Here is a 13,705-nt window from a genome sequence, read left to right on the forward strand (position 1 = left end):
AGTTTCATCTTGACCTTTGACACCTTTTAGAGATACAATACCAATTTAGAGGAAAAGTGAGGAACTACCAATAACAAGAGGCTCTCCAGAGCCTCCCTGACAGATCTGACGTCCACCTGGGTGCCAGAGAAGCTAAAATACCTTGGAGTCCTAGATCAGTCTAGGCCTAGACAATATGTTTTAATATAATGTATTGCCTTTGAAAGCAGCCCTGGAGGCAGACTTTGCACTCTGGCCCTAACTACAACTGTTCATTTGGGCATGCATACAATTGTAACACACACTGGCAAAACACTAGGTGTGGCATCTACTGCCAGCAGCCTTCTGGATTTATCAATTCTTGTTTTGTCTTCTTGTGTTTTTTGTGTGTAACTTTATTGTTGGGCCCCCGCCTTTCTGTTCTAGGAATGATAGCACTGCCACCCTCCTAACAGGGTTGTTTATCCCTCTCATGTTGAGGCTAATTATTTTAAAGTTAATTGTGTGCCAAGAGGGCAGTGGTGATTGTCATGGATGCCCCGCCTGGAGATGCAAGGGCATCCCCTACTGGGAAGATAGGCAGGCTGATACGCAAGGTAGGGTACGTAATAGCCGTTGGTAGGGCTGGGTATTGTCTTGTTTCAACAGTGTGAGTACTTTACCCAAACATATACATGACCAAAAAAAATTAATATGTAAGGGACCATGTAGAGAGGCCAAAGGTCATAGCCTGGACTGAGGGCGGGTCAATTTCCATCAAACGTTATTGAGGGAAAAAACACCTTCCCACGCCCCATGTGCTTAAGAATGAGGAAGGGGGCCCCTGGCCAGGGGTGTGACCCACAGCAATGGTTCCAGTACAAGCCCCACCCTCATTCTGTGTATTGGAGGCAAGTCTCTCCGGTAAGTCTGTCTAGGACTGCCTGCTTCTCTTGAGCAATGGTATCCGGGTCTGGACGCAGGCCCCTTGGGGATTTCACAACCTGTTGCCTTTGATACCGTCACCCTTCTGGAGTCTTTCAAAATCTCCTCTCCTATTCTCTGGGGTGTTCTCTGGTGAGTTGAGGAGCCAGCATGCTTAAGCTAGCATTTTGATTTGATGCAGTTTGTCGTCTCCCCGAAAGATAATGCAGAATGGGTGGCCCCAGCTATATGAAATGCCTTTGTTTTAAAGTTTCTCAGTAATAGATTTAAACTCGCTACGCCTCTGTAGAGTTAGCATGGAGAGGTCCTGGTAGAGTCCGAGTTTGAGGCTTTGGAACAGGATAGAGTTAGCATGTCTGGCCTTCCAAGGTGATTTCTTCAAGTTGATAATCGTGTATGCAACTGAGGATGTCCGGAGAGCGCTCGGTGTCCACCTCTGGGTGGCTCAGTCCATGCACTCTGCTCAGCTGAACGTTGCTGTCTGTGTCAGGGCCCAGGATGTGGTTGAAGATGGCCTGCACAAAGCCAGCTATGTCTGACCCCTCCATGCCTGCCGGCGCTTCTTGATGGGAATATTGTTCCTGTGCAAGCAATTCTCCAGATTCTCTGCATGGGCCTGCAGGGCCGTCTGCTGTTCTTGGAGGCGTTAAAGTTCTTATTCCAGTTCTTCACCTCTCGCGTTTGTGTTATCTTCCAGAGTAGAAACCTTGTTGCCTACTGCCTCCAGGTATTGTTTCACAGCACAGGTCTTGTAATAGGTCATGTTTCACTTTTTGAAGATCTCCATGAAGAGAATCAAAGAGCAACTCCAGGAATTCCCTGTTTGGGGGCACTTTATCATCTCTCATGTCATCCATGGGTGGGCATCTTTGAAAGGACTGGCCCTCCTCAGGGGCCGTGCTAGTCAAGTGGATGAGCATGTCTCGTAGGTTGCTGTCTCTCTTGCCATTGGATGCAGCCATTTTCTGAGTCCTGAGCTGCTATGCCGTTGGGGTGGCACAGTCTGCATCTGCAATGACGGGGCTAGGGAACCTCCAGGGCAGGGGCAGTCAAACAATCTATGCACCTCATTGCAGCTGCCTCAGCCAGAAGTGGCGAGTCCACAGCTAAATACTTCTACTGTCTGGTCCCGGTCGCTTCGGGCCAATGTGACAGACAGGTGTGAGCACCGCGAGGAAATGCTTTGGGGGGAGTGGGGAAACTGTTGCTCTAACCCCCACTAGTCTTCACATACCTCTACCAAGGAAGTGCATGCAGCATATATGCCCATCTGCCTATTGACTGGCCAGCAACAAAAGTTGGGCACAGCCTCTGTAGGTCAGCTCAAGAGCTGCAGTCTTTGGCGCAGTCTGCACTGATCTTGGGATTCTGGCCCGGAACAGCATGAACCACCGCACTCTACATCCCTAATCCAACGGAGGCACCGGACCCCGTCAGGCTGCTGAGGTCGCCCAGCTGCTGTTCAAAGGGGATAAGGGAAGGTCCCACCTCTCTATACACTCTAACAGGCTCCCCTGTACCTAGAGCCCCTCAGGTTCCTTGATGGTCGACATCTTGATGCCACGGTATTGGAGCCACACCCACGCCGTGTCAAGTGAGCCCCCTATGCTGGGACTCGTCCTATGCTGCAAGGTGGGGTTCACATCCCAACTACTGCCACTATGGCCCTGAAAAGAATGATCCATGCTACAGCCATCTTGGTCATGCCCCATGGATCATTATTTAAAAGAAAAAAAATATTATACAGAAGTATGCTTAACCGGATACAGAATTCATTCAGAATTCTGCAGAAATCTAGCATAGAACCATATTGTAAACATTATCAATAACACTCTAGGAATCGTGTTTGACTTTTTTTGGGTGAGTGTCGTCTGGGGGCAGGGGGCTAAAGACCGAACATAAACACAATCTGCAGAGAAAATATACTTGCACAAGGGAAGGAAACGAGTCGACTGTGCAGCCTTCAGGAAGATTAAAAAAAATAACTTTTTAATGCATTGCAAGAAAAAACCTTTTTGCCACTACGTCAGGATTATCCAAGACCCACCAATGAAGTTGAGGACCACTATTTAGCTTGCAAGCTACCAAGAAGGTTTTCTGCGACAATACTTCTCAAAGCACATTACAAACCAGTGACAACTTAATACAGTGTAGTGAGTGACAAACTCAGATCCTTGATTTTCTGACCTATTCTCTGAAACTGGCGCATGACAAGCAAGCTTGCCATGAAAAAGTGATCCCTGAGTCGGAGGCATGCGCAAAGATACTTGAGCATGGTGCAGATCCATCCATCAGAGATGTACCTTCAGTTGGGAGGCAAGAAGGCTGATCTAGCTAATAACTAGAAACCACACCAAGAACTTTTAGAAGAAATTATAACTTTCAGTCAGCAATCAATCAATCAGGTTTCTTATAAAGCGTGACGACTACTCACCTGTAAGGGTCTCAAGACGCTGAGTGGGGGGGAGGTGAATCTGCATTTCAGTCGAAGATCAAGTTAAGATCATAAGAACTGTGTGGATCAATGCAGGATGGTGATCACATTGTGCAACTTGTTTTTGCAATTCTTACACATCTCCCTTCAGTAATTAAGCATACAAGGACTGTTAATCAAAATAATTGCTCTCACTAATAGAATCGAGGCATCCAAACAACAGCTGAAGATTATCTAACATTTACAATTGAAAGGGCTCCTCCCCAGTGATGGATTAATCGAGGTGCGGGCATTTAAAATTTAAATTAGATTATTTAAATAAATCATCTTATGTATAAACACATAATAAAATCATCTCAGCATACGTTCGGCTAGCTATTGGTGATGTGCCCAGTGAAAAAGTAGGATCAAATAGTGAACGGAAAGCGCAAACACCACTTTTTTTTCAGTACAGGGTGCAAGCAGAATCTCATAACCTGGAAATGCTTTGGATACTGTAAAAACAAATGAGCCAGGCCATTAAATCCCTTAATGATGCAATTTCAACATGACCACACTGGGGCCTAATCTGGGCACACGAAGGAAACTGCCTTCGAAGTATGGGTTAGAATTGAAAACAGATATTCACTGATTTTCATTTTTTTTTTTTTTATGATTTTAGTGTTTGAACTTTTTTTTCCTTAAACGTCAGCCGTTATTTTGGAAGGAAGTGCAAAAACGTCTTGCTTTATTTAGGTCTACCAAAGAACTTGATCAATAGACTGCAGGTCGTTTTGAACGATGCGGCACGCCTAATCTTTAAACTTCCGAGAAGATCACATGCATCCCCCTTACTGTCTAAGCTTCATTGGCTTCCTATGAAGCAGAGGGTAGATTTCAAGAGCCTGTGTATTGCACATAAGGCAATCCATGGGCAAGCCCCTGTTTATATTAAGGATCGTCTAATGCCTTACAACCCGAAACGAACCTTAAGATCATCCGATGCCCTGCTGTTGACCTGTCCCTGTTTTAATTTGGCCACAAAAGGCGGAAGGTCCTTTTCCATACTTACTCCACTGTTGTGGAACAAGTTACCAGTTTCCTTGCGCAAGCAGTCAAATCTTCTTTGTTCAGAAAACAGCTGAAAACGATCTTGTTTAGGGAGGCTTTTGGACACACAGGTTAACTTGTAATCTGTTGTTATCTTTTCTGTGAGTAAGAATAAAGTGTGTTTTCTTTGGTCCGGAGCGCCTTGAGACCTGTTGGTGAGCTGGCGCTATACAAACCAAAGTAACATAACATAACATAACATAACATAACATAACATAACATAACATAACATAACATAACTTGGTATCCGCAACAAAAAAGCATACACAGCAAAACTCAATAGGCCTTATCGAAGGAACAATTTGAAAATCGCATCTAGTTCTTGAGTTCCTTGTTTTTAGAGTCCATCGAGGTTAGTCTCAATATCATTTTAAGTCGGCTGAGTTTGTACTTTTCAGGACCCAGCTTGCCTGCTTTTAAGACTGATGGTGCCCACACTTTCACAATGTGGCAAAAATGGCTTTGCGAACAGTAAATTGTTAACATTCGTTCCTCTTGCAAGCCTTCACCTGGGATTACCAGTAGGAAGGCTTGCCAGTTTGAACACTTGTAGTTGAGCTTTTCATGTGGCAAAGCCGTAGAACTGTGGACATAAAGTGGAAAAGTCAGGGTACCACCTTTAAGTGAGAAGGGATGAAGGTGCAAAGTAATTCTATTGATTGACTTCGGGAGAAATTGGATGCCCACTGGAGCAGAGGTATGTGCATAGCTTAAAGAGTAGGACTGAGACAGGAGTAGAATACACAGGTGTATTCCTCCATATATAGAGAGAGAATGGCCTTCATTCAAGGAGAATGTGCAGTCGAAGTATTGGGAAGAAAGACGGGCATCTACTTTTCATGCAATACCACATGAAAAGAGGATGCTTGTCCCTATAGAAAGGAATGAGGTGGCTGATAGACTGCCACCCCGGAAGCGGTTGGGATGACATCTTGAAGTTCCACCAATGAACGCCCTAGAAATATGACAGTCCTTTTGTCAGCCCTCAGGTGACATCTTCCGTTGACCACAGACTAGCGTGAGCAGCAGCAGCGTGTGAACCTAAACACGATTTGATATACTGGAGTAGCATTAAAGTGAGTGGGCACGTGTGAGCCAATGGTGTCCAGAGGACACCAGTTACTACAGAAGAACTCTTAATTGGGTTTATGACATGACATGTTGAACAGTATTCTGGGAACCTATCTACTCTTTTCAGTAACATCAGCAGAACACTGCGTAGGTCCTTCAGAGAGGTCTTATATTTAAGTTCCTGTGCAGCAAGGGTTTACACCAGTCTCCCTAAGGGGTTCAATCTCGTGCCACAAATTGAATAAAATATAAATATTAATTTGGTTACCCTCCTCCCCCTTGAATAGACAGGTCAGCCTTTTAGTGCGACTAAAAAGAACTACAGCCATGCAATCATCTGAAATAGACATATACACATGCACTTCGACATGCATGTACACGTTGACTACTACTGAGGTGGGCTTGCTCAGCATACCCTTTAAGAGTGTTTTGAGGCGTGTGGCACAGTACAGAGTCATGCACGCACTGCACGACACATCTCACTCTCCCCGCTGGTACTAAGGATTGCTTTTTTGTTGTTTTGTGCAGATTAAAAAGGAAGATCTGGGTGAGGCTGTGCAGCCGGGATCCACCCAGCGGCCATGTCACCTGCCCCAGGCACAGATGATGACAGCAGGTCAGATGCAAGGGGTGAGTTTCTAGACCTTTCCGAGGGTTGGAAGGCGTGTGCTTGGGTCGGCATAGGCTGCGCGTGTTTAAAGAAGCACGCACGCCTTGCGCGCGCGCACCTGTCTTGTGGAAGACGATGGGTCTAGTCACATCACTTCGTTTTTTTTTTAATTCTTTATTTCTTATTTATCGGATTTTAATGCAACAGCCGATTCGCAAGAGTGGATTTTACAGCAGAGTTTAGACCTGCTCCACGTCATCTTCCATGAGCTGTTTCCATTGGGCGGGACTGGGCCTCTGTGCACCTGCAGCTGGGAGCGCTTTAATTTGCATGTTCGCCTCAGCCAGTGCTGTGTTTTCTGTTGAGAAGATTCGGGTATCTCCGGATCTGTTTACACAGGTTAACTTCTCTCTCGAGCCTTCTATTCGTGCGCTCGACATTTCTGCGGCGATGGTTATTGTAGTGTATATGCAAATGTGGTCTTGTGCATTGTTAGGGAGACACGTGGATTTGCATAGGCTTCTTCCTATGCATGTCCGTTGGCATCGATTCATCTATGCGTGGCTAAGCCTCTGTGTCTTGTGTGCTAACTATGTATACACTAACGTTGGGTCTTCTGCATGGTTCACTGTCGCTGACTATGAGGCTGTGTGTTTGTCATACCTAATATGTGAAAGTGTTTGCTTCTATATTTCTGGGGTATGTGGTTATGTGGACATTTGGCTGTTTTTGATTCGGAGGATCACTTGTTTCCTCATGTCTGATGGGTATGGACGGGTAGCTTTGTCTGTCCAGGTGTGTGTTTGCAGTTGATACCAGAGGTTATGTTTGTATCTCGAACTATGCAAATACATTCTGGTGTTTCTTTTCGTATGCATTTGTGTTGGTGGGAAGGGCCAGTGGGATTCTAATATTTCTGTGTCATGAAGCCACTGAGCTGCAGAAAGGTGGAGCAACAGGGCAGAGATGCATAACCTGTGAAGATAGTAAGGATTGTGTATGTATGGATGCAAGCCTGGATACTAAGCCTCTGAGAGCTGTACAAAGGTAAAGGGAGAGGGCAGAAATGCATATTATGTAAAGGTAGTATAGTGTGTGTGTGTGTACAGATACTCCCTTGATACTAAGCCACAGAGAGCTACACAAAGGTGGAGTAAGAGGGCAGAATGCATACAGTCAAAAGAGAGCGACAATCCTGCTTGGACACGGGCAGTAGCAGCCGACGTCCAACATCCAGAGGGTTATATATGGATGTTGTGTTACTTGTAGGGGGGCTTCAGTTCCTTGTTGTAGAGGAGCGATGGGACGTGCTTGAGCACACATAGCCTACATGGGTGACTGTATGTAGTTTGTGCCCAGGTGGTGTGTGGTGGAAATAGTTGCTGGTCAAAGACCTTGGGATTTGCTGGGTTGAGCAGGCGTTCCAGATTTGCCGGGACAGACCTGGCAGATTTCACTAAATTCAGCACAGGTCCTGGGTTTTAGAGAGGGTCAACAGAACAAAGAGGGAGACTTCCTGTCATGCTCCATTGCAGGATTGGTTACCAGGCTTTTGAGGAAATCAATGTAATTAACGCAGATGATAAGCTTAATTTAATGTACCCCCCCCCCCGAGTGTTTCGTTGTCTGTGTTTTCTAGGTTGGTGAGCTCTGTCTGAAGTCATTCTGTGCTACTCGATTGGTGTGAAATTGTAGTCCTACTTCAATTTTTCTGCAATATCCAACTTTTTGGCTTTCAAAATCTGGTCAGTCTAGCATTTGCTTCACTCATATTCCTCTTCTGTTTTGCAGGACATGTCCTCGCTTCACTCTCTTCAGCAGCTCGTGCTGGTTCCCAGTCACCTCCAGTCAGGCCCACAGTTCATGTTGTCTCAGCCTGGACAGCAAGGTAATGGGGAAAAGGGGCACAACTGCCAAAGGCCAGAGTTGCTACTGTATCTGCCCATAGTTTGTCTGCAAACACATGATAATAACATAGCGATTGTGGCCAGTTTCTAATCTCTGTAGGTAACTATTCTCATTTTAACTCACTTTAATGACACTCAGTGTGCTCACCAGTGGTGTAACCAAACTTGAGGGGGCTCCCCTGCAAAGTACATGGAGGGGCCCCCTTCCAGACTCACTTAGGAGCTCTAAGGCCAGGGTACAGTGCTGAGGGGGCCCTCTGGAGCTCCAGGGCCCTCCTACACCGCAGGGGCTGTGGGGGCCTTTATTACGCTACTGGAACTCACTGTGTAAGATTGGAAGGCTGAATTGACCTTGCAAAGATTCGAACCTTGACTGACGGGTCACATAATTTAGTAGCAGTGAGTATTTAACTCACTGATTCCCTCCTACCTGATTGGCTTATAGAATAAAGAACAGGTCTGGATTTTAGGGGCAGAAGTAGCGGCCCAACATATACGAAGTCCTGCGGGTTTTACAAGAAGGAATGAACCAGTACGTGTACTCAGAACGGGCATACCCGTTAGTGCACCAGGAAACGTGCCCCCCGTGATCTTGGGCACAAGATGGAGAAACAAGATTTAGGGCCTAATTCACAAAGTGCCTCCGCAGTCGTCGGAGAGTCTCCGCACTCAGGCGGAATCTCCAAAATGAGAATTCTCTTTGTGGCGATTCCGCCCAGAGTGTGGAGACTCCCCCACGACTGTGGGGCCTTCACCATGAGTGTGGAGGCCCTTTGTCAATTAGGCCCACTGTCTTTATGCAAAGCTCCTCTGACCAGTAAAGAACAGTAGTGCATAGAGCCCTTTCCGAGGCTAATAGACAGGAAAGGATGGCACTACGAGGCAGTCTTCAGTAGCACCTCCCCCTATGATTTCCTAAGAACGCTGAGCAATGTCAACTGGAATTTGCTGGGGCTTTGGAATGTACCAACTAGTATTTGCTGGGACTTTTGTTCACTCCAGTGATTCATTCCAACCTTTCCCAGTAAGATTTCCTTAGATACTGTCCATTAGCGACTGCTACCAGATGGGGGTGGTGGGGCAGGTTGGGGTAAAAGGGGGGTGCCGCCTCTCCTCCGTCCTCGTCCTCTTAATTTTCCTGTCCTCGCCGGCTGCAGCAGGAAGCACCTCTGGCAGACAGGCTACCCTGAGCCAATGACAATGCTGCAATGCAGCATTGTGATTGGTCTGAGCACCGTAGATCGGCGCTCAGACTAAGGGAGCCTCTACATGTTCCTGACCAGGCTGTGTAAAGCAGCCTGGTAGAAACATGCAAAGTGCGCATGAACTGTTTGGTCGGCCCAAGACGGCCATCCAAACAGTTCATGAACACTTAGGGAATGCACACCCCTCCTTCCCTGCTCTGGCCAGCGCCAGTCCACCACTGACTGCAATAGGGAAAATAAAATGATAATAATGATACGTTATCATTTTATTTTTCCCCTTTGAGCAGTGAGCGAAGCTTCTCCGCCTTAGCGTAGGAGCTGCCACTGACACTCTCCAATGCGATGGGTTGAGAAAGCTCAGCACTATCCATTGTGATTTGCTTTGACCATGCAATACTGTCCTCTCTGATTCAGTGGGAGAGTGGAATCCATTTTTACAGATTTTTACATGTATATACCGACAAAAGTCATATGTTTCTCTTCCTGTTTTATTTTCAAATAACCAAGGGTGCAGGAGAAAGAAGAAGCTATGATCCATTCAGCTTCCTTATGCTATATCAAATTATCAAGTGGGGAATGGATCACTTGTCCTGCATAACCTGGGTTAGCAATTCATAGTGTTCTGTGTCCCAATAAAAACCCTCATTCACGTGTAAAAGATGGAATATGGCGGTATATCTTGGTTCTCCGCCTTATTAGTCATGTGACAGCATCATCATGGGGTTAGTGGTCGTGCTGCCTCCACCTGGAGGTATGCCCCTGGTTAGTGCAGTAGTGATCAGTGATATAGGGGTCTTGAGTGGTTTAAAAAATACTCATACAGCCAGTAGTTGGTTTAATGGATCTGGATTCAAGATATTAGTTAAAAAATGTTGATGTAGTGCGTTCTGAGATATGATTATGGGTCTCCTGCACTGTAATAGTCCTTAAAAAATGGTCGACATGTTTCAGCCCCTGTTATGCCTATGCAGGTCGTGTGGGCTTTCTTCAGGACCAGGGTGAAAGGTGTGGTGAGACAATGGGCGTCTCTAAGTGAAATGACCATAGAAAATAGATTTATTCTCAAGGTAGTGTGGGAAAAAGATGTATTAATCTATTTCCATTAAGGTCCAAATGTACCTGTGGATAGAAGAAAAGGTGGGGAAATGGGAAAGGGGACACAAGTATGTACAAAGAGGTTAGTTTACCTCTAAACGGTGCTTCCAGTAGGTGTGATACTTAGAGAAATAGTACTGGAAAATGGCAATACTTATTCACTGGACCACTACTTTCAAGAATTGGCAAAATATCTCTACCAGTTCACAAAGATGGATTTAGAAAAGAGTGCTATATGTAAAGAACTAGTCTGTTTATTGCAAAATGTCTTTGCTTATTCTGAATTCAAGAGGTCACGGTATCTCTTTGTATGGAGCAAGCCCCTAATTCCTTGCGTATTGCTAGAATGGTAAAATGGCAGAGAACGGGTGCAATATTGTATTGTTATCAGCTGTAGTATGGGGATATGGCTCTTTCATATACACTTTAGTATCGGGATATATCGACTTATTCTGCTATTTCTAAATGAGTTCCTCGTGTTACAACTCAAGGGGTGTTAGGGTCGGGCTGTCTGAATTATTGGTTAGTGGGGTTGAATTCGTGAGCACTCGCGCTGGTAAGCTGTACTGCTTGGCAACGCGGTTGTTATGGAGAGCCGCATTTATCGGCAATCAAAGGTAGGGTTGTGTTCGCGGGTACACGTAACTGTAATCATTAGTGCTAGCAACTCAGTTGTGTGGAACATTGCGTTATCGGTAACTTACGGCTTGATGCGTACAATTATACATCGTGATCCGCGTGTATAGGTGCCTGGCAAATGTCTAAGTTTGTGCTCTAGGCACGAAGATACTTTTACAAAAAATTGGCAAAGTGCCCATTACACAAAACACACACACACACATACCTTCGAAGTTTCTCATTGGAACTTCAACGGGCAGCCAGTGAGTCAGTGGCAGCCTACTGGATAAAGGACAAGGATCCAGTTAGGCAAATACAATTATACGTTACGGTTTTGAGTCGGCTCCGCTGCATGTGGTGGCTGCTACCTTCAGCTCCCCGTCAACACGACTTGTGTTGACTCTTCCGTTCTGGCCCCGGATATTGCAGTCTCTTTCCGGGTCGATGTAATGTATGTTTTTTGAGCAGTGAAAGAGAAGGAAGATTATGGGTGGGATGGGTAGTCTGTTTTATGAAGACACAAAATAAATAATAATAAATAAGTGATTGTTTTAGCAAAGTTTGGTTAAAAACTCGCAGTTACAGGTTCCAAGTTTGGCCTCTACAAAACTATTTCTGAGACACATTGTATGTGAGGCTTAATAGTGTAGGCAGAGAGCTATGTTATTCATGCCGACTGTCTCATGCTCCATGTATCCACTTCCTGCATCTCATTATTATCAGTGGTGCTCCGATTGTTGGCTATGTGAGTTTTAGGGCAATGCTAGATCATGATGTTTTTGGGAAGTTTTAAGGAAGTGCACAGAATAGGGTCCTAATTAAGGTCAGTTACAGGTTCCAAGGCTCCAAACTTGGAACCTGTAACTGCAAGTTTTTAACCAAACTTTGCTAAAACAATCACTTATTTATTATTATTTATTTTGTGTCTTCATAAAACAGACTACACATCCCACCCATAGTCTACCTTCTCTTTCACTGCTCAAAAAATATACATTACATCGACCCTGAAAGAGACTGCAATATCCGGGGCCAGAACGGAAGAGTCAGCACAAGTTGTGTTGACTGGGAGCCGAAGGTAGCAGCCACCACATGCAGCGGAGCCGACTCAAAACCGTAACGTATAATTGTATTTGCCTAACTGGATCCTTGCCCTTTATCCAGTAGATTGCCACTGACTCACTGGCTGCCCGTTGAAGTTCCAATGAGAAACTTCGAAGGCATGTGTGTGTGTTTTTGTGTAATAGGCCCTTTGCCAATTTTTTGTAAAAGTAACTTTGCGCCTAGAGCACAAACTTAGACATTTGCCAGGCTCCTATACACGTGGATCACAATGTATAATTGTACGCATCAAGCCGTAAGTTGCTGATAATGCGATGTTCCCCACAACTGATTTGCTAGCACTAATGATTACAGTTACGTGTACCCGCGAACCCAACCCAACCTTTGATTGCCGATAAATACGGCTCTCCATAACAACCGCGATGCCAAGCAGTACAGCTTACTAGCGCGAGTACTCACGAATTCAACCCCACTAACCAATAATTCAGACAGCCCGACCCTAACACCCCTTGAGTTGTAACACGAGGAACTCATTTAGAAATAGCAGAATAAGTTGATATATCCCAATACTAACGTGTATATGAAAGAGCCATATCCCCATACCACCGCTGATAACAATACAATAGTGCACCCGTTCTCTGCCATTTTACCATTCTAGCAATACGCAAGGAATTGGGGGCTTGCTCCATACAAAGAGATACCGTGACCTCTTGAATTCAGAATAAGCAGAGACATTTTGCCATAAACAGACTAGTTCTTTACATGTAGCACTTTTTCTAAATCCATCTTTGTGAACTGGTAGAGATATTTTGCCAATTCTTGAAAGTAGTTGTCCAGTGAATAAGTATTGCCATTTTCCAGTTGCTATTTCTCTAAGTATCACACTTACTGGAAGCACCGTTTAGAGGTAAACTAACCTCTTTGTATATACTTGTGTCCCCTTTCCCACCTTTTCTTCTATCCGCAGGTATCTTTGGACCTTAATGGAAATAGATTAATACATTTTTTTCCCACACTACCTTGAGAATAAATCTATTTTCTATGGTCATTTCACTTAGAGACGCCCATTGTCTCACCACACCTTTCACCCTGGTCCTGAAGAAAGCCCACACGACCTACATAGGCACAACAGGGGCTGAAACATGTCGACCATTTTTTAAGGACTATTACAGTGCGGGAGACCCATAATCATATCTTAGAACGCACTACATCAAAAACTTTTAACTAATATCCAGATCCATTTAACCAACTACTGGCTGTACGAGTATTTTTTAAACCACTCAAGACCCCTATATCACTGATCACTACTGCACTAACCAGGGGCATACCTCCAGGTGGAGGCAGCACGACCACTAACCCGATGATGATGCTGTCACGTGATTAAGAAGGTGGAGAATCAAGATATACCGCCATATTCCATCTTTTGCACGTGAATGAGTGTTTTGTATTGGGACACAGAACAATATGAATTGCTAACCAAGGTTATGCAGGACAAGTGATCCCTTCCCCACTTGATAATTTGTATTTATTTTCAAACATGGAAAAAACAAAGTCTTTTTTAGAGGTATTCTCAATGGTGGTAATCATGAGTGCAGTCCAATGGCTGGGCAAACTGACAGACGTGGGAATTAAAAAAAGGAGAAAGGTTTTCTAATGAAGTTAGAATGAGTTGCAAATGTGCATGTTTTTAAACTACAGTGCTTCTGTTTCCATT

At 44.9% G+C, this 13,705-nt stretch overlaps 1 protein-coding gene across 1 annotated transcript in view; it reads left to right on the forward strand.

Annotated features, from left to right (window-relative positions):
- Positions 1 to 13,705, forward strand: part of POU2F3 (POU class 2 homeobox 3) — a 114,964-nt gene that overhangs the window by 72,433 nt on the left and 28,826 nt on the right. The window contains exons 4-5 of the mRNA XM_086956787.1: positions 6,026 to 6,127; positions 7,899 to 7,995. Coding sequence (XP_086812913.1) covers positions 6,026 to 6,127; positions 7,899 to 7,995 — 199 coding nt within the window. The remainder of the gene's footprint in view (positions 1 to 6,025; positions 6,128 to 7,898; positions 7,996 to 13,705) is intronic.

Source organism: Lissotriton vulgaris, chromosome 2_1 (assembly GCF_964263255.1).
Source record: "Lissotriton vulgaris chromosome 2_1, aLisVul1.2, whole genome shotgun sequence".
Taxonomy (NCBI): domain Eukaryota; kingdom Metazoa; phylum Chordata; class Amphibia; order Caudata; family Salamandridae; genus Lissotriton; species Lissotriton vulgaris.